Source organism: Mytilus galloprovincialis, chromosome 4, assembly GCF_965363235.1.
Source record: "Mytilus galloprovincialis chromosome 4, xbMytGall1.hap1.1, whole genome shotgun sequence".
Lineage (NCBI taxonomy): Eukaryota > Metazoa > Mollusca > Bivalvia > Mytilida > Mytilidae > Mytilus > Mytilus galloprovincialis.
The window spans coordinates 12163889-12184520 of NC_134841.1; the positions used below are offsets into that span (position 1 = coordinate 12163889).

Sequence of the window (20632 nt, forward strand, 5' to 3'; positions counted from 1 at the left end):
TACAAGTGTCTAAAGTAACTCTAACTCTTATGAAAATAAGGAGAGAAGTTCAATTCATTCCCATAGGAATGCCGACAATATGTTGAAGAAGCCTACAACTAATTTCAACAAAATATGCTCTCAATAAGAAACTCCAGTATACTGATCACGTGCTCATCGGTATAGCATGCTTTACCTTTATGTTCACTGTTATCAAAATATGCCGTATGGTATCCCAAGGATACTAATAATAAATTAATCATAACATATCCTATAATTTTAAATTGATTTTGTTGCACTTCAGTGTTCCAGTTGTTTCTTTTGTTTTCTTCTTATTATTTAGGTGCATTTTCCACGGAGTTCGGTGTTTTTGTTATTTTACATTGTATATTTGGTTTCCATTGGTTCTTAGTTTGTAACCCGGATTTGTTTCCTCTCAATCGATTTATGACTTTTGAACACTGGTATACTACTATTGCTTTTATTAGGCATCATTTAATTGGAAGTCAATGGTAACAAAATCATACGCCAACATACATAGAAACTAACTATTTGATAACAACTGCCATATTCCTGACTTGGTACAGGACATTTTAAGAGGGACGATCTTTTGATATAAAATTAGAAGTTGTCGTATAATGCCAATGATGTAGATACCCAACTGAGAATGGTTGACATGGATTAAACAACTAAAGGGCACTGTCCGGCTTTCTTCAATAAGTCACACCAATACTGTATAGTAAGCTACATGACATGACAAAATGTACAACAATCCAAACGCGAAAACCAAAGCTTCATTTAGAATAAAACAATGAAACAAAAAATAATTATTGCAGATAACGATCCACGACAAACGCTGAATTTTAGGATGCTAAATCTGTTTTCAAGGAGTCATTCCACTGCAACATTTTTAACTGTCTCAAATAGCACTGATATATTTAAGGCAAAGCTAAAAATCAAATGAATACAATATAGTAAAGATATTGTGTTTTTTCGGGATGAAAGACACATAAAGCATTTAACTTTATTAAGAATCATTAAACAGACCAAAATTGGTAAGTTGGTATAAAAAATTTGCATTTTAATATTGAAAAGCCCAGATGATAAACTTTTATGATTTGTATTTTGTTTTGTTTGTTTGGTTTTTTTTTTGTTTTTTTTTTGGCAATTGTAAATATCTTCATTGAATGTTATTTGAAAAGATTTTTTTTTTTCAAATTTATACTTTGCTGTTGATAACTATTGTGATGAATATGTCAATATTTCATGTTTTACAATATTTTGTATCAAAGGGCACCGGAAATCACAATGTCTGTGTATTTTATCTAAAAGTTTAAACTTCCGTCAGACAAACATATAGCAAATCAGTTTGGTTTGGATTGGCTGTCTTTTCCTTCTTATTTGTAAGAGTCAGTTAAAAGTTAAAAGTTATTGTAAAGGTGATTTTAATTTTTTTTAAATAGGATAATAACCTTAATTATCCTTGGAAATTCATTTCCCTTTATAACGTTATGATAACGCGAAAAAACATAACGTTACATTAATTTAACACAAAGACAACATAAATTTGTAACCGAAGTTACTGAGACAATGATTGCAGACACCTATAGAATTGTTTGAAGAGATCACAGATGAAGTTACTGAGACAATGATTGTAGACACCTATAAAATTGTTTGAAGAGATTACAGATGAAGTTACTGAGACAATGATTGTAGACACCTATAGAATTGTTTGAAGAGATCACAGATCTGACTTATGACAGTTGTGTCTTGTAAAAATGATCTATTCTATAGGAACTGTGTTGTTCTTTATTGTTGTACATTAAATTATGTATAGTGGCTAACACGACAAAACCTTTTGCTTTTATTTAATGTTTCCAGATGATTGATAATTTATATGAGTCTAAAAGTTTGAGATGATGATTATTTCAATAAGTTAAAATCAAAATCTTTATATGTAGTAAGATTTTTTAAGTCGGTACATACGATTTTATAATTATTTACATCAATATTAAATACAATTGGATATACTGCTATTATCATGCTTTTGTTTTTGTGATTTTTTGAAAAAAAAATTTACTGACATATAATCTCAGCTAAAATCGCTTAAATTTCCCTTAATTATTGAAAACTATCATTAGATGCATTGACAAAAATATATTTGTGTAAATAAGATACACCGTTGACATGAATACGTTTGAAGGAAGCGAGTACAGTCATTATTTTTTCTAGTTAAAAAAACTTATACATGTACTATGAATACAAGACCTTTAAAACAGACTTTCTTCGTATACCATTATACATGTGCAATAAACTAAACATATAAGAACGAAAGGAGATACAAAGGCTTTATAAAACATCGAAAATAGAATCAAGAATACATCACACACAGAAACCTATTGAATAACACGAATCGCACCACAAATCTTGAAAAATCTTTGTCCCGTCCGTAAGGAGTAAACGTGGTACAAGTAGGTCTTTTAAAATTGAAATGAGAACCAAGAAAATATGAAAGAATAAGAATTATAATAAAACGGAAGTAATTTTTTGACTGTTTAATTTCCAAATAATATCATAAAAAACAACAATTAGGCGTCTTAATTTGGAATTATGAAAATCTGAAGAAAAAATACATTATAATTTCATTTAGCTGAAATGTCTGATTGTTTACATTGTAGGCAATATGCTATTTCTGAATGTGTAAAGTAAGTTATCTTTTTTATCTATTGCGTATTACAGCTTTACACATCATTAAAGTCATAATCAGTAGTGTTCCTGTTGCTGTGTACAATTAACCAATGATGCAAATGACTTCATTTTGACATGTGACAGTGTTAGTCAAAAGAATATAAACATTGTACGGTCTTTCTTGCCAATTTTCCAAATTAAATATAGTTTAAACGTAAACAAATCAAGATAGGACAACATCTATTATATATTTACCTAAAATATACAAATTTCAAAGGAAAAAAGATTGAATATAGTATGTTCTTATTACTATGAACCAAAAGTATGGTTATGTGTGACAAGAAGCAATACTTTTTCTTCACAGTGCATATTTTAAAAGTATACTGGTATAAATGTCTTTCCAGGTTTTTTTTCCGTATTCACATATTTTATTGCAAATCATATGTAGGAGTTTCAATAACGACTAGGTGTTAAATATACATTCTCGAACTATGAATTATCTGTTAATAAAGCACAAGAAATTCTTTCAATATATTTACAAAACATTTCAACGCTATAGAGAATTAGTGTTATTAAAGAACAATAGTAATAGTTTATCAATGAATATATCCTGAAGATATATAAATATTGATTGAAAGTTTCTTTGAACTTTTGGATCTTGGATCAAATAGTCGGGAATACACACCGCCCGCTGAATTATCGATCTATTTCTAATTGTATCAAAAGCATCATGTTCTGAATGTGTAATGAAATTGTATGAAGGAGCAGTATAACTATAGAAGTGTGAAACTGTTAACCGTTTGGCGTTACATTGATATTGTGACCCTCTTACCATCTGCGACGACAATTCCAATAGTTTGTATTACTGCCAGTGATCATTTCCGATACAACAGATTACCATATAGTCTTAATATGTCTGAGCTGTTCAAGATTGTTTTATTTACGTTTATTTGACAATCACATGGAAATAAACGGAAATGAAAGAGTTTTTCCAATGTAGATTCAGTTCATAATTTTGGATCGCTCAAACGTTTAAAAACTTATAATAACGATGTTTAAAACTGAATCGAAAATTTTGTTAAGTTCAGTGATATTATTTTTGTTTACGGACAGAGTTTTGTGTGAAAGTTCTACAGTTTGTGGGAAAATTTGCTCCTGTCGACCAATCCGCGAGTCTATAGGTGATATTATTGTTCAGTGCAGATTACCTAATGTATTACATGATATTCCAGATTTAGGAGATATAAAGAAAATGCTACGAGTTAAAGAATTGTAAGTAACCGTTGTTGTTGTCAGATTATATTAATGTACAAATGTAAAGAATGATGCATTTTATATTTATTTATAATACTTATATTGTTGTTTGTTTTTACAAATACTAAGCTATAATACAGAAATATATTTTTTTGCTTCATTTTTGCTTCATTAGTTTGTATTACAGAGCATACATATACTAGTGATTTGAACTCGAATAATATTTTTAACGATATGAGTAAAAAGATCGTAAACGTAGAGAATTTAATATTCAGTTTTAAATGTTTTTATTTATGACTTTTAGAGGGACTTTTAGAATAACGTCCCTCTAGTTTAAACATAAATAAATATGTTTAAACTAGAGGGACGTTATTCTTTATGAAGCGAGTGTGGAGACATGTTTCTTCTCCGTTTGTATTCTACGGTGTCTTCATGTAACCTAAGAGTATCAAAATAAAGTCTGACCTTTTACGGAATTAATTCCCTAAATAAAAATTTGACATGTGCATATAATATAACAGAGACCTGTTCATCTGATACAGACGAAAATATATCTAAGGTTAACGCTGAAGATCTAAACCTCAGACCTGTAAAATTAAGCTCTCGAGTTTACATCCTCAATCCTAGGTTGCAATGGAGTTTAGCTCTCATACGATGTACAGGATGTGTTTCTGAAAAAACCTACATCTTGTGCACTGAAAAACCATCGTAGGTAAACTTTGACTGAGGAAATGCAACATAAGTTTATGCATAGTAACATAGTTATAAAGATTAAAAAAAATTCAGACAAAGATTACTCGAAAAATATTATTGTAAAAAGTCATCGCAGCTTTTTTTCACACTACTATTCAACAATTCATTATTTTTTTTTAAAGATTTGATAATAAATAATTGTAAAGTTTATTTATAATTAATAAATTTTGTTACGACACTTATCATGATTATGCGTTCATTTAAGTTTATGGTTTATATATTTAAATATATAGCTACTAATTATAACTTTGTATTGCTGTTTTTAACCGGAAGTGTTTTCATCAACATTCCATTATTCCAATATGATTAAAGTAATTGTTTGTAAATCAGTCTGATAAGTGTTTCTCAAAATTATAAAGACATTCTTTTCTCAGGTTATGATTTATGAATTGTTTAAAGTGTTACAGCTTAAAAAAATAATCAACTGTTGACTGCTTTTCGGCAATAATGAAAATGTAAAGTCAAACATTAAAAACTCGCCTTGCTATTGGAAACACTTCAGAATTGAATTATGTTTTGTAAATTAAGAAAACGCTTGTTTCATAAATGTAGCCTAAATTAATCGTTGTGTTATCTTAAATTTCCACTACTTCGGATGACTTCTATGCCCGTGTGATTCATATTACAACAGGTTTTCTGTTTTGTCGTGGCATATTTCAGCACCTTGCATTTACTTGATAGCAACATAGATTATATCGAATTAACTGATGCATGTTTATTCTGACATTTCAGATAATTATGGTGCCTTGTTTGATAATTATGGGAATTGTTTTTGACACTTTATATCTTGGTGTTGAGTTTGTTCTGCATGGCAATTAAATACTTGCCAACCAACAATCAGTCAACTGATATAGCCGACATAAACTGAAGACAAATTGTAAAAAGAAAAAGAACTTCCCTTTAAAGAATTACATTATCGTTAATCTGATTATGTAAACAATTGAAAATTACTATTATCTCGAAAAATAAGGATTTATAGTATTTGCTAGCAAAGAACTACTTAATTCAAGTTTAATTCACGTTTTTATGAGTACATCTATTTATGATTTTGTACACAATTAAGTCTTTTTACGTAAAAGATCATCTTTATTTTAAAAAACATTTTGATTAATTAGGGAACAGTAAAAATGAAAAGTCGAGGAAAGATAGACGAACAAACAATTATTATGGTCTACAAACGCTACACAGACAACTAAAAGTTAAATATATCTAAAAATGAGTTTGAACTGCGTCGGCCAGAAGAGTGTGTGAGTCCTGCTCCACTAGCCACATAAGCTAATAACGAGAAAATGTTTGATAGAGTAAATAAGTTAACTTTCATTTCCTAGTTTTTTTAATTGCGTTATTCATAATACTATGTTGATATACTTGAAATAGATTATGTATAATTAATAAACTTCGAGTCCTAATTTGCTGAAGCTTGCTATAAATTGATTTTCACATGAAAGATGATCATATATGTATAACGTGTTTCTACATTGCTAGAGGTATAGGGTGAGGGTTGAGATCTCAAAAACATGTTAAACCCACCGCAATTTTGCGCATGTCCCAAGTCAGGAGCCTCTGGCCTTTGTTAGTCTTGTATGATATTTAATTCTATTGTCTTGTGTATAATTCGGAGTTTAGTATGACGTCCATTATCACTGAACTTGTATACATTTTTGTTTAGTGGTCACCTGAAAGACGCTTCCGTGTGCAGGATTTTCTCGCCGCATTGAAGACCCAGTGGTAGCTTTCGGCTGTTGTCTGCTCTATGGTCGGGTTGTTGTCTCTTTGACACATTCCCCATTTCCATTCTCAATTTTATAAAGCTACATATATGATTAAATATAGAATAATACATGGCAAAATCCGTATCGCATGCTGTATCACCACGAGGAACCAATGATAGTCCCTAGGGTCGATATTGGTTGAGTGGTGAGACAGCATCGCGGATTTTGCCATGTATTGATCTGTTTATCATATATTTTAACAAAATCAGTTTCAAAATAAATCTTCTTACCCCCATTTAGATAAAAAAAATAATAAAAAAGACAATTTTGTCTTATCCCAGATGAAAATTTATTGCATTTATTTTCGATTTGAAATCCTTCGAGTCCCGCTTAGAAATATTAGAATCACATATTCTGATGAAGACGGGTTCGAAGAAACAATCTTGAATGGTCAACAATAACACAACGCCGCTCAAAGTAAATAATTATTTATTATATTAACATAACAACTAATTTCAGCAGTAAAAATAAATGACAAAACAGTGTCCGATCTTTAAAGAAAGGTTTATGATTAGTCCTACGCTACAGAACTTTGAACTGAACTTGACATTCACTGAACATGCTGCACTTTACATTCATTGTTAAGGCCGTACGGTGACCTATAGTTGTTTATGTCTGTTTCATTTTGGTCTTATGTGGAAAGTTGTCTCATTGGCAATCATACCACATCTTTTTTTTTATATTCACTGAACATGCTGAAATTGACATTTTTTTCATGGTTGATTATTTACACATTCAAGTTTGAAGTTAATTTTGCTGGTCAAGCAGAAAATGGGTTTAATTCATATTGCTCCAAAGAAATACTTGAAAATAAACAGAACGGTAATGATCTTTAGTTCGCAAAAGGTCAAGCAATACTTCATTGTCTGGACTGAGACTGCCATACACATTTTGATGACACGCAAGTTCATACATTTCTCGTCAACAGCAATACACAAACGTAGTCCGGCAATTGACAAAGCTTTAAAGCGATATCTGTATAGTATACAAATGAATAATAAAGCAACCAATTGCAGAATAAATATTATTCTTTGGTCTTGTATTTGAAAGAGAGGCAGTAATGAATAAGTAATTTCATAAATTTCAATCCGGGAACAATCTCGAGATGTTCCAAAAGGGGTGTGATACGGGTTTAGCTATGCGATACAGCTTAGATGATACAGACTGGAGTAATGAACCGTAAAAAGTTTATTAAATATACATAATTTCGGTATTTAGTACTAAATATATAATAAAACCTACTACTGTGATTTGTCTTACTAAATATTCAGAACAAAATGGTATCTATAATTTAAAGTAAAGTTTGTGATAACGTAAGTTAGGCAATATTCTTTAAAATATTTGAATTTTAATTTTTTGCAATGGCATTGTCAGTTTAATTTCGAGTTTGAATATCCTTTTGGTAGATTTGGCGTCTCTAGCAAACCGTACAAATGTACTCAGTTAAAAGAACAACGCTTTCCAAAAATGAAATGTGTGGTGGTAAGATTGAAATTCAGTGCACATATAGATTCCACAGAAATACAGAAACAATGATGAAAAGATAGAAGTAAAGACTTAGTAATGCTATTGTTTCTTTCAAAAGTTGTCTTCATTTGTTGTCAGATAGACAACAAACGGAAATCCATTAATGTTCTGATTTTGTCATTATATGTCTAAAAATTACGTCAAAGATTAATAATGACCTTATCAGGTAAATTATCTATGATGTAATGCTACCTATGGAGTAATCGTATATATATATACAGTCACGGATCCAGAGGGGGCGTAGAGGACGTCCCCCTTTGCTTTCACTTTTTTTTTTTTTTTTTTGGTAAAATGCATGATTAATCAGACTAGACTTCTTGAATTTTGCCATTTCCCGTGTATTTATTTTTTATGCTACAAATCTTTACTTATAAAGATATTTTTCGCTCGTATTTACTTAAAGAATGACTGTAATATTTTTTGTCTATGAAGAAATAACATTAAAAATTTGGTGAACACTGAATAACGCGCGTAGACTATTATTTAACAGTGTGCACCACATTTTTTATGTTATTTCAAATAGATAGAAAAAATATTACAGTAATTTCTTATAATTTAATTTTAAATTCCATTTTAAACCGTAGAAAACCATGAAAAAACGTTGATGACGTCACGGTCACATGACTAAATTATGTCTATGGGCTGATAACAAAATAACGTCAGCTAATCAGAAGACGCGTTACATCCAAAATTAAATTATTCTAATATATTATTGATTATGTCAAAGTCATGTGATTCGCTACGGTGGAGTTGACCAGTGCGTCGAAAAAACGTCACTCAGTCATTTTGTAATTCAAATAACAGTAACACAATGCTCAGGCTGAAAATGACAAGCATGACACCTTCTAAGCGACAAAGGATTGAGCAAGAACGTATTGACTTCTATTTCACAATTCCACCAAACAGAAAGAAAATTACTCTATTACACTCTCATGAAAAAAAAAGTTCCACGGCAATATTATTTACCTACGAAAACATGTTTAACCCCGCACGCCCCAGCCTATTAATAACATAGCTGAATAATGATCCCCAGTCAGTAAGCTCTAGATAGATTTAAAGTCTAAGGTACGGACCTTTTGATTTGAGGGGCAGTCTGAGATATTTGAGAGAAAAAATTCTGACCCTGATGTTTGCCTTAAACAAAAATGCTGGCAGTATCTGGATTGAAAACAATAATCTTGTCTACTTTTTTGCTATTAGAAACAAAAGTTTCGAACAGAATTCTTTAGCATTAAATGAACATGATGAATAAAAAACGGGCGTAATTTTTTGGGGGCCGGGGGTCTGCATGTAAATCCCATATCTGACCGGAATGTCTGTTTCGCCGAACTGATATATTGAATACTTTTTTCAAGGCCCTACTACAACCTGCCTGCTGGGTGGGGCCTTTATGTATCCATTTGTCGACCGTCGTTCATAAATTCGTTGTCATTTCAGACTCATTCGTAGCCTTTGATTGATTTGGAACCCCTCACTTGCCTTGTTGGATGAAACATTTCAACCAAACATTTGGATAAAAATTGCTTGTTTGTCTTTCTTAACTCGTATCGGTCGTATTGTAAATTTCATTGAACAGCCAGGCGTATGTTTACAACAAGAAATCTGTGAGGATATGCTAACTAAACATACAACAAACGAGAATTTTCCATGTCCATATTTTACTGACAAGTCCCACGTCAAATATATTAGTACATAGCTTTGAATCCATCCAACCATTTTATAATAGACAATTAATGGGAAGAATACGGCATCAAAAATGTCCAACCCTTACACTTTTACTATAAATAGACATGCCCCACGTCTGGAACCGTTAAAAAGTGCATTTTACACTTATTTTATGTTTTTTAGCCAAAAATAGGTCCAAAAATGTGTTCGCCTCGCTCCGTTCGGCAAACTTTACATACTTCGTCCCCCTTTCCTAAATACTGGATCCGCCCTTGAATATATGTACGACTCGGAGGTGCGATGGGGACGCTGAAGTACGATTGTCACGCTGAAGTGCGATGGTCTACGCCGAAGTGCGATGGTCCGTACGCTGATGTACGATGGTCTATATATGTTATTAATTATAGTTTCATCCTAAACGAGAGATTGTATTCCGTTTTGCTGCATGAGGACATTTTTATGTGCTTTAAAAGACTTAACTTTAAGACTTTAAGATTACTAAATGTATTACTCCCACCTCAGTCCCAGCTTACCACTTACCGTAATATCACAAAACGAAGAGTATGTAAGCGTACTCGCATATCTATACCAGAGACATATTGTATTATATGTCTCTGTCTATACTATCTATACTATTAAACTAGAAGACCTCATTTTGTGAGTCGCTTCTCTTCCTTCCACAATAAATTAATCATTATGCCTCTGTGTTCTTTAGGTAACATGCATAGTCGCATTTGTCATCCATTCTTATGATTATTCGGATTGAGTTATTTTGGGAGAAAAACGACAAAATAGGTGTCCGGATATTGTTTCCGTTATCAGAGTGACTTTTAGTCATAGATAAGACTTCCGGTTTTAAACATGCACAAGAACAACCAATCGTATAATGGATTACAAAAATGAAAAATAAATAAACCAATCAGACCGTTCTCCATATCATGGTTTTTAGATCGCAAAAACCACAACTATTAACTACCTTAGAGACAATTATGGTTTCGCGTTTATCCACCTGTAAACTATGATTACACTACTATAATATACAGAGACTCTCTGTACTGTAGTATTCTGTCTACTTTTTTTCTGAAATATTTAATATCTAAGGGGTCCTACCAGTTGCATAAATATTTAAATAAGTAAAACATGTGGAAACAAGAATGTGTCCATAGTATACGGATGCCACATCGGCACTATCAATTACTATGTTTAGTGGACCGTGAAATGGGGTAAAATCTCTTATTTGGCATTAAAATTAGAAAGATCATATCATAGGGAACATATTTACTAAGTTTCGAGTTGGTTTGACTTCACTTCATCAAAAACTACCTTGAAAAAAACTTTAACCTGAAGCGGGACAGACCGATGGACGAACGAACGAACGGACGAATAGACTAAAAAACATAATTCCCATAAATGGCCGGGGCATAAAAATTTATTGCTAAACGGATGGACGAACGAGCGAACGGACGAATAGGCTAGAACACATAATTCCCATAAATGGTCGGGGCATAAGAATTTATTGCTAAAAGTGAAAGTAGTGATTTAGCCAAAATGAAAGTTGGGTAGAGATTTGAGGGAGGCAGGACTTATTCGGGACGTCGGGATCGGGTGTTTTTAAGCTCGGGATCACGGGATTGATCTTTACGGGATGCGGGAATATTTATTTTTTTATTTCGGGATGTCGGATTATGAATTTCGTTTTATAAATACGCACCTCAGGATTTCATGTTTTTAAGCCCCGGGATTCTGGATCAGGGCCCCTCAGACCATCCCTCAAATGAGCCTTAGTCATTTACACGAGATTCAAATCATACCAATGGCATGTTAATAGGGCTCTCAAAATGAAAAACACTGATGGATTGTCCTAGAAACACATTTTATTAGAATAACAATTAATGGTCTATAGGCAGTTTCATTTATTTTATGTTTGAAGCGGTGCAAATTTTTAATTTAATTTGACTTTTACCAAAAAATACATTGTAGCAAAGTGAAAGAATAATTGTGGTATAAGACCAGAAACACGAAAAATAATTGAATTTAACAGAAAGGAAACACATAACGGAATTTGGGAAAAAAGGGAGAGGGCTTTTGAGATCTTATATGAAATTCCCCAGTCATAATATCTTTTACAAAAATTCATCCTACAACAGTTTACAAGCTGTATATGCCCGCGATTTCGTGGGTGTGTTCTAGTAGTTAGAGATTTCCAAGCTCAATCGTACGTAAATAAAACTACTTCTATAAATTTTGAAAAATGATGTGCTACATAGAGGCTAAATTTCCTATGTTTTGTAATTATTTCACTTTACCCGTAGCATTAAGAATGTATATAACTTGTATTCATAATGGATATACAAATCATTCTATTTTTTCTCAGTCCAGTCGCAGTAAAAGCTACATACAGGTGACACGTGTATTATGTACTTATTATATTGCGTTTTAAGCAGCTCACACATTTTCGATTGAATGAATGTTAACTTTTTTGTCCAAAGTCTGACAGTAAACTTGAACGTTACAATTATGACTGGAAATATTCTCGATTATAACAAGAAAAGTTCTTCTAGCACAGCTATGTATTTCTTCATCGACATGTGGACATAAAAAACACTAACAATATGAAATTTATGTAACTCATCGCACTTCAGCGAAACCACCATCGTACTTCGGCGTAGCTATATCAACAAGATCGCGTCACATTGCCACCATCGCACTTCAGCGTGATAAAAGACGCACCTTAGCGTCAAATCATCGCACCTCAGCGTGACCATCGCGGTTCGAACGCGATATATATATATATATATGTAGGACTCGATGGTCACGCTGAGGTACGCTAAAGTGCGTCTTTTATCACGCTGAAGTGCGATGGTGGCATTGTGACGCTATCTTGTTTATAGATACGCCGAAGTGCGATGGTGGTACCGCTGAAGTGCGATGGCCTACTCAAACTACATTTTCAATACTTTTCATCAGGGACTTTCTATACAAAAAACAATCAAGGATTCAAAATTGATACTTTAAGCTGGAAAAGTATTAGTAAAGGATCAAAATAAGATAAAATATAGATAGGTCATGGAGCGTCTTTTCGAGATATTTGATTCATAAAATATGGCGTTAATTAAAAGGCTATTGGTATTATTTGGGTCGAAATTCAAAAGAAAGAAAATTTAGAAAATTTATATATATATATACGATATATATATAGAATACGTTTTTACATCTGTCATTCAGTTAATTTATATAATAAAAATCGCAAAAAAACAAACAGTATTTGATTCTAGTGAATGGTTTGAGGGGTGGGGATGGAGGGAGATTATTTTGGACTGGAAATGGTTAATTTAATATAATTAACAAAATGTATCTGTTAAGAAAAAAAGAGGAGAAATTGGTGAACTCGATTGGACTTCCATAAAATTCTATGGGTATCTAATGTTTTGTCAACTTTTGAGAGCGAAGTATTCAGACGTTGGTGTAGTCAGTTGTATTGTCAAATATATTTTTTTCGTTGTATCCTAATATACTATTAACTTAGTTATAAACTTTAAAACTCACCTCCTGATGAGGGTTTGTTTTGCTGTTTTGAAGATCCGTGATTGTTGGCTTTGGGCAGTTTTCTGGTTTTTTTATCGAGTTGTTGTCTCTGGACGTGTTCCCCGTTTCCATTCTAAGCTTTGTTTTGAATTTCATACGTTATCTTAACTTGTTTATTATTGTAGTTACTAGGGTTGATGATGATGGTTTTAATTTTCTTGTAGTTTTTTATGCCTCTCCTTGAGGCATTATGTTTTTTTCAATTTTTGCGTCCGTTCGTTCGTCCGTCCGTCTGTCCCGCATCAGGTTAATGTTTTTGGTCAAAAGTAGTTTTTAATGAAGTTGAAGTCCTATCAATTAGTACACATGTTCTCTTTGATATGATCTTTCTAATTTTAATGCAAAATTAGAGTTTTGACCCCAATTAAAAGCACTGCTGGACATAGAAAATAATGGTGGGAATTGGCATCCGTGTACTATGGAGATAATGTTGTTTAACAAACATGCTTCAAATGAGGAAACAAATTGTGTAAAACAAAAATATTTCATTATGTCGAAGACGAAATGACAGAATTAATGAACTTAATATGTAAACGAGGCGTTCTAGATGATATGTTGTTCTATTATGTTTCCTGTAAACACTCATACACATCTTAATATTATCGAACTTATCAATACTAACACATACTATAGAATCTATACGCAGTAATTATATTGATATAATACAAGTACTATTAACAACATAAAAAAATGGTTTTACGAAAATTTGAAACTTATTTGCTTTCGACAAGTTTTGTAGAATACAATTTTGAGTTTTGTCTTGATGTTTGCTACGTTCTTATTCTTTATGGTTCATTCTGCTATGTCAGGATTTTATTTAATATTGGAAAGCAAAGCAATCAAATTGCAAATTTGCGCGACCATTTCTTCTGTTAATAATAAAATTTTTGGAAAAGAGGCTGTATGACGAAGATTTAAAGAGTTATTTAAAATATGGTAAACTGTAACATGTCCCTTTTCGCGAATTTTACCAACCGAATCAGACTTATAGTTACCGGGTGTGTACTAACATAATCAACAGAACAGGTTTCCGATATAGAGCGGGATCTGCTTACCCTTCTGGAGCACCTATCATCACCCCCAATTGTTTCCGATATGGAGCGGGCTCTGCTTACCCTTCTGGAGCACCTATGATCACCCCCAATTTTTGGTAATGTTCGTGTTGCGCAATCTTTAGTTTTCTATGTTTTTATTTGTCTACTAGTGTTTGTCTGTTGGTCTTTTTTTTTTTCATTTTTAGCCATAGCGTTGTTAGCTTATTTTCGAGTTTGAATGTCTCTCTGACATAATTCGCCTCTTTTTCACTGACTAATCAAATGAAATCAAAGCCATATTTGTTTGTCTGGTTGTATTGTTGCTGGTAACTAGCTCAAAAGGGTTTGAAGTGCATCTTTTTTTTAATATATATTTATGCATTTAAATACAAACAACGTTCTTAGTCATTTTAAAACTTTTCCATTTCATCTTTCAGCCATCAAGTTCATATATTAACCCCCGAGTACTATAGCGAAGAAAGATATTATAATAACTTTTGCTTTGTTGATAATATAACAAGTTTCTAGGAAAATATGTACATTTTGACCTTTTGGTATTATGATAAGGTAACGACACCCACTCGTAACATTAAAATCTTATTACATTCGATAATCTGACTGATTATTCCTAATCCTTTATTATTCCATTCGCGAACAACTATTTTTAATACATCTTTGTACTGTATTATATACAGACATCTCAGTGATTTTATAATTGAAATCAGCCCAAGTTTTTATTTCTTTCTTTTTATAATTTTAGGGTGGGGAAGGGGTCAACGCAATTTTTATTTTATGTCATAAATTGTTTCAGAAAGGTAGAGGAATAACAAAATTGAGAGGAAGAGGGGAATGGGTTGATTTGGTAGCAGTTGAATCTGATTGTTCTGAGAAAAAAAATCCATCAAAATGGAAATTTTATATTCGTTTTCAGGAAGTAAACATAATAGTTACTGTATATACCGATTTTCCTTGTAACTTAACAAAGTATTGTAGACTTGGTATATATTTGAAGTATTATATAGTATGATAAGGTATCAGTCTTGTATTAGGGTATATGTCAAAACATGGAGTAAAATATAAATAGTAAAAGATAAATCTGAATTTTGAATTTCGGTTTGTTCAAATTTTATACTAAATTGAAACATCAAGTAAAAACAGCAAACAGGAATTAAAAAAATGTCGTTTTAACTTCAGGCTAAACGTTTTAATCGTCATGTCACGAAGCAATGATTCCCCATTAAAACACAATTTCACGTTACTACATACATGATATGTATATGGAATAATTGTCTTTATGGTATTTTATTCTTGAAAAAATCAAAGATCAGCTGTTTTGCAGTTAAGCATAATTATGGAGCAGTCAATTACAAGACTGCTACTATCAACCATAACTTCCTCGTGTTTTAAATAAAATGGCCGCCAAGGTCATCTCCACAGTAATACCAACGGTTCTTTGAGTCAGTAATAATTATTTCATTTATATTTTGTTTACTAATATATATGATGTAATAGCAAGGCCACGTAATGGTACATGAAACAAGAAAGTTTTTCCCACGAGTACATGTACGTAAAGATTCACATACAAGTAGAAGTCTTATACATGTACCCTGCATCTATTTTGAAGATATCATATACTTTATTATCTTAGGCTTACAAGTTTACCAGTGTATATAAAAAAAGAATAACCTTCCGATAGACAGGAAAATTATAATCCGCCTCAATACTTTACAAAACTTAGCCAAAAAATAAAAATGATTATACTAATCTTATTACATCGCTATTCAGTCAACGATCTTTTAAAGGACATACTAAATGCTATCTATGATTTTTTAAGAGAATTATTTGATTTATATGTCTTACATACTATATATATATATATCATTTGATAATTATTAATATTGCCGCAAAACAGATTTCCAAATTGTTTCAAATTTACATGTGGCATTATACGGTTTGTCTAGAAGTAAGACGAAAAATTTAATATAGAATAAGAAGCTGTGCTATAATTGTTTATACTCTCTATGCAACGTGTAGCTAAACATATCTTAAGGCTCAGCACGATACTAAATATAGAGTACGATAAATAGGCAGACAATGCAATGGTCAAATCCAATATACAGACACGATATAGGAACATTGAGAACTTGACAGGATTTAACTTATTAAATACAGGTAATCAAAGATTATAATCAAATAAATACCACAGTTTATATTAACAATTATGTTCAGTCTTAAATTTCATAATAGAACTTTACTTTGATGATTTTTTTTTAAAATGTGAAAGGTTATAGACAACAATGTAAATTTCCGAGTAAACAAGAGTTTTTTTTTTATCTTGAAATAAAAAAGAACAATCCTTTATGTACAAAACAAAATAGCAGGAACGCGTAAAACAATATTTAGTAGTGCAGTATCAAGTAATTCTCTCAGTCGCTAAAAGTCAACACTAGTAAATAACATGAGGAATTAAATATCATGTCAGTCTACTTTCACTACTCAACGACAGCAGATTTCATACAGTAGCGACAGAAACAGCGTAGGAAAGCACAATATGTGCAATGCCAAAAGAAAACTTCGTGAATAATGTCAAAAGAAAAAGAAAAGAAATCGTGTTGTCATTTTCATACTGTGATAGAAAGAGTTGAAAATAAAATGAAATCCAAACACATATATTAGGACACAATTACGGCAGATTTTTTTTCACAGTTTGCATGAAAAATATTATCTGTATCTCGCATGTAAAATATATTATAATAAAGAAATACCGGATCATTAAAATCTTACTTAAGGTGCAGAAAAAAATGGTACCTTTAATGTTATAACTACCATTGGGTCGATGCTCTGATTGACTGATAGTCCCCGAGAATACACCATCCCAGTAGCCAGTACATAGGTACTGGCTTCTATGTACTGGCTTGAAAACAAAGGATTTATGTTATTGAAGATTGTTTTTACCAAATTTTGGAAATTATTTTAAATTGAGGAATGTATCCTCCATATGCGAAACTCTGATTCCTTGACCGAGTTTGTCTACAATTATTGTCCTTTTTGGTTTATAGCTCTTCATCCCTTTAATAAGCTTTGGATTTTCAAATAGCTTGGCCTTGAGCATCACTGAAGAGACATTGGTAGTCGAAATGATCATCTGGTGCAGAAAAATTGGTACCGTTTATGTTATTTAGGATACACAATAAGGAGATCTGGTATGATTGATTTCTTGATTAGCAACATATCTGTTACCTTTGGGTGACGTTTTTCTCTCTCAAAAGACAATAGGTATTCCTATGAGAACTAAGGGTGCTCCCCTTACTGTCGACGTGTTGCTTTATTTGTACATTTATAAGACTGTTATTTTAAAATCTTACGTCAAATTAAATGCTTTTAAATTTTCAATTGCGCAGTTCTAGATTTTTATAAGCAACATCCCAACAGTGCTTGTATATGTAGTAGATACATGTACCTCCCTCTGGAAACGATATGACAAATCATGGTTTTCTTATTGGTTTGGCTGTTGAGTTAGCAGCTTACGATGACGATATTTGTAAGGTTAAAGGTTTAACGTGGGACTTCTACGTCGTTCGGGTTAAGCAGGGTCACTCGAGCTGCACAGATTAAATGACATATACCGACTTGCTTGGTCAATAACTATAACATATCATGGTTTGGTTGACTGTGAATATGTTCCATTTGTCGTGCCTATAATCCTGTCATCTGTATTTTAAATCACGAAATATTTAGGAGTACTCTGATTTGCACATAATTATTATTTTTTTTGAATTGTTGTGTGATTTTACAAACGAAATATTAAAAACACTGGAATATATTATTTGAACCAGATTCAAAATAAAATGGCATTTTATAGAGGTTCTTCACATTCAAAATCGTGCAGATGTTTATCTCCGTCCAATAAATAATGATATACTGAAAACAATGAATTAAACTTTTGATCTAAGAGTATTTAGTGAGTTTAGATTTTGCTCAACGCTCAATGTATAGAAAATCCATAAAGGAATCAGGTTCAGTTCTACAATTTAACATATATAAATAGTAAAACATCTAAAAACCAATAGAACCATTGGAACACGTGGCAAAAACCTTTAATAACATGTGCACTTGAAATTTCAAATCAGTTATATTAATTTTGCTTGTTGGTTTGAGTATTTTTTGTGGTAAAAGAGACAATCTCGGTCACGAAATATCAGTTTTCTAGTGCATTCAACTGCCTTGTTTTATTTATGTATTTGTCCTCAAACATATTAACCTGAATTGCAATATTGAGCAAATTCATAAGAAGTAAACCATTTGATAAATGTGTAATTTATATTCCATTCATTTATGAAGACTTGTGAGTGTAAAAGGAATAAAAGCCATGGTAGAATGCACAATTATAAATCACAATCAGCTCAAATTGATGAAGTGACAATGTTTTGCACATGAAACGTCTCCCTGATTTCTGAAACGACTTTCGGCTGACTCAGTATGACCTCACGACGATATGTTCACATCATTCGTGTTTGAGGGGATTATACCATACAAGTTATTACTGTTCGCACAATTTGATTTATTTTCATATAATTTCTGTCCCATAACAATTTGGGTTGGTGAAATGCTACTGAGGTATTATATCATTTGTTTTTGAAGTGAATTCCTAAAAAAAGGGCACCGTCCTTGAAATGTTGTTATATTTAGTATTGTAGCTAGTAGTTTAGAACATTAAGGGCATACGATACAGTTTTGATCCTGTATTTACAGTTTAATGAAAATTTCCATATAGGCTAGTTTTTGCCTGCTTAAATCAAATATGTAATAAAAAATATACCTTCATGGGCTATTTTTTTAGATAAATGAGGTCGAAATTTAGTATATTTGCTCAAAATTCGGATTTGTGGCCGTATTTTCCCTTTCGAAAGAAAGCCATAACTTTTTTGTTTTAAAAGATAAACACAAATTGTTTTTTGTTAGATAATTTGTATTTTTTTTATTTTATAAGTATCCCAAAAAATTATGCATTTTTTTATTCAAAAATAACTCATATTCATCAAATGGTCATGAATTAAGAAAACATCGTATTTTTTTGCTGTATATTTATCAAAATTAAAAAAATTCCTCTATTTACAGTTGTATAAAATTTGGTCCACATAATCTCCCTGCAAAATGAAACAAAATGTCGTTTTAAAAAATAGGGGTCCATGCACTCGTTTTCAAATTAAATCAGTTTGAATGATCAAAAATAGTCGAAAAATGCATCTTTTCCCGATATGTCATAGTTTGACGTCGCGAAAATAACATTTTATGTTAGCAACGTCATTACCTCCTCTGTAACTGTATCGTATGCCCTTAACCCATTTCCCAGCCTATTTTTGCCGATAGATAAGCCGCGTATTAGTACAATTTGTACCAATCTTTTATTTTCGATAGATAAGCAGCGCCTTTGTGCCAATCTGATAGTTTTGTGGTGATAGAATTCACATCTTAAATCTCACCTTTTTTTATTTTCGATATATAATGTAAGCAGCGCTTCGTCTTTGTACTAATCTGATAGTCTTTTGAAAGAATTCATATCTTAAATCTCAGTCCTTTTTTTTAATCTTTTCGATAGATAAGCAGCGTCTTTGTACCAATCCGATAGTTTTGTGATGGAATTCATATTCCCATATCCCATCTTTTTTCCTGTCGGTAATTCAGCAGCTTCTCTGTACTGTTCTGATATTAAATAAATGTGTTATCTCAAAACATCAAACCTTTTCCAAACCTTTTTCTTGTCAAAATTTTGTCATCGTTTTTAACTGTTATAATATTCACAACATCAACCCCATATCACACAGTTTTTAATCGTTACAACGAGTTCACTACGTCGTGAAAACGAGTTCACTAAGTCATAATAACGAGTTATTTAGTTGTGATAACAACTTAAGATAAATCAAAACCCTGACACTTATCGGCTTCCGTATTGCTGTACACGTACAACATAGGATAATAATGTTCTATCTAAATCAACTATCCATAGTTGTCAAATACTTTTTTGAAAGGACACGGTACGATTTCGGCTCTTTAATCGAATACGGTCCACTGGTTATATCGTTCGTAGCATCTTGCACATCTAAGTGTCCAAATTTGAAATTGTATATTATTATTAAGTGATATTTGTTGATTTTGCTATTTTAAAACGGCCATCTTTGGAAAAGCCGCCTTATTGATATTTCAAGGAGGGTTTATAATTTTTATTTATCCAAACACCATGCACTTCTGTCATGCCATATTTATCAAGGTATTATAAAAACTATGTTGGTTTTCATATTTTATAACGGTCATCTTGAAGAAAAACGCCATAGTGAAATGTTAAGACTATAAGTAATATTGTTATAACCATCCACA

At 31.8% G+C, this 20632-nt stretch overlaps 1 protein-coding gene across 1 annotated transcript in view; it reads left to right on the forward strand.

Moving 5' to 3' along the window:
- Window positions 1–3423: 3423 nt before the first annotated feature.
- Window positions 3424–20632, forward strand: part of LOC143071374 (BDNF/NT-3 growth factors receptor-like) — a 70711-nt gene continuing 53502 nt past the window's right edge. Inside the window, exon 1 of the mRNA XM_076245625.1 lies at window positions 3424–3939. Coding sequence (XP_076101740.1) covers window positions 3719–3939 — 221 coding nt within the window. The 5' untranslated portion in view covers window positions 3424–3718. The remainder of the gene's footprint in view (window positions 3940–20632) is intronic.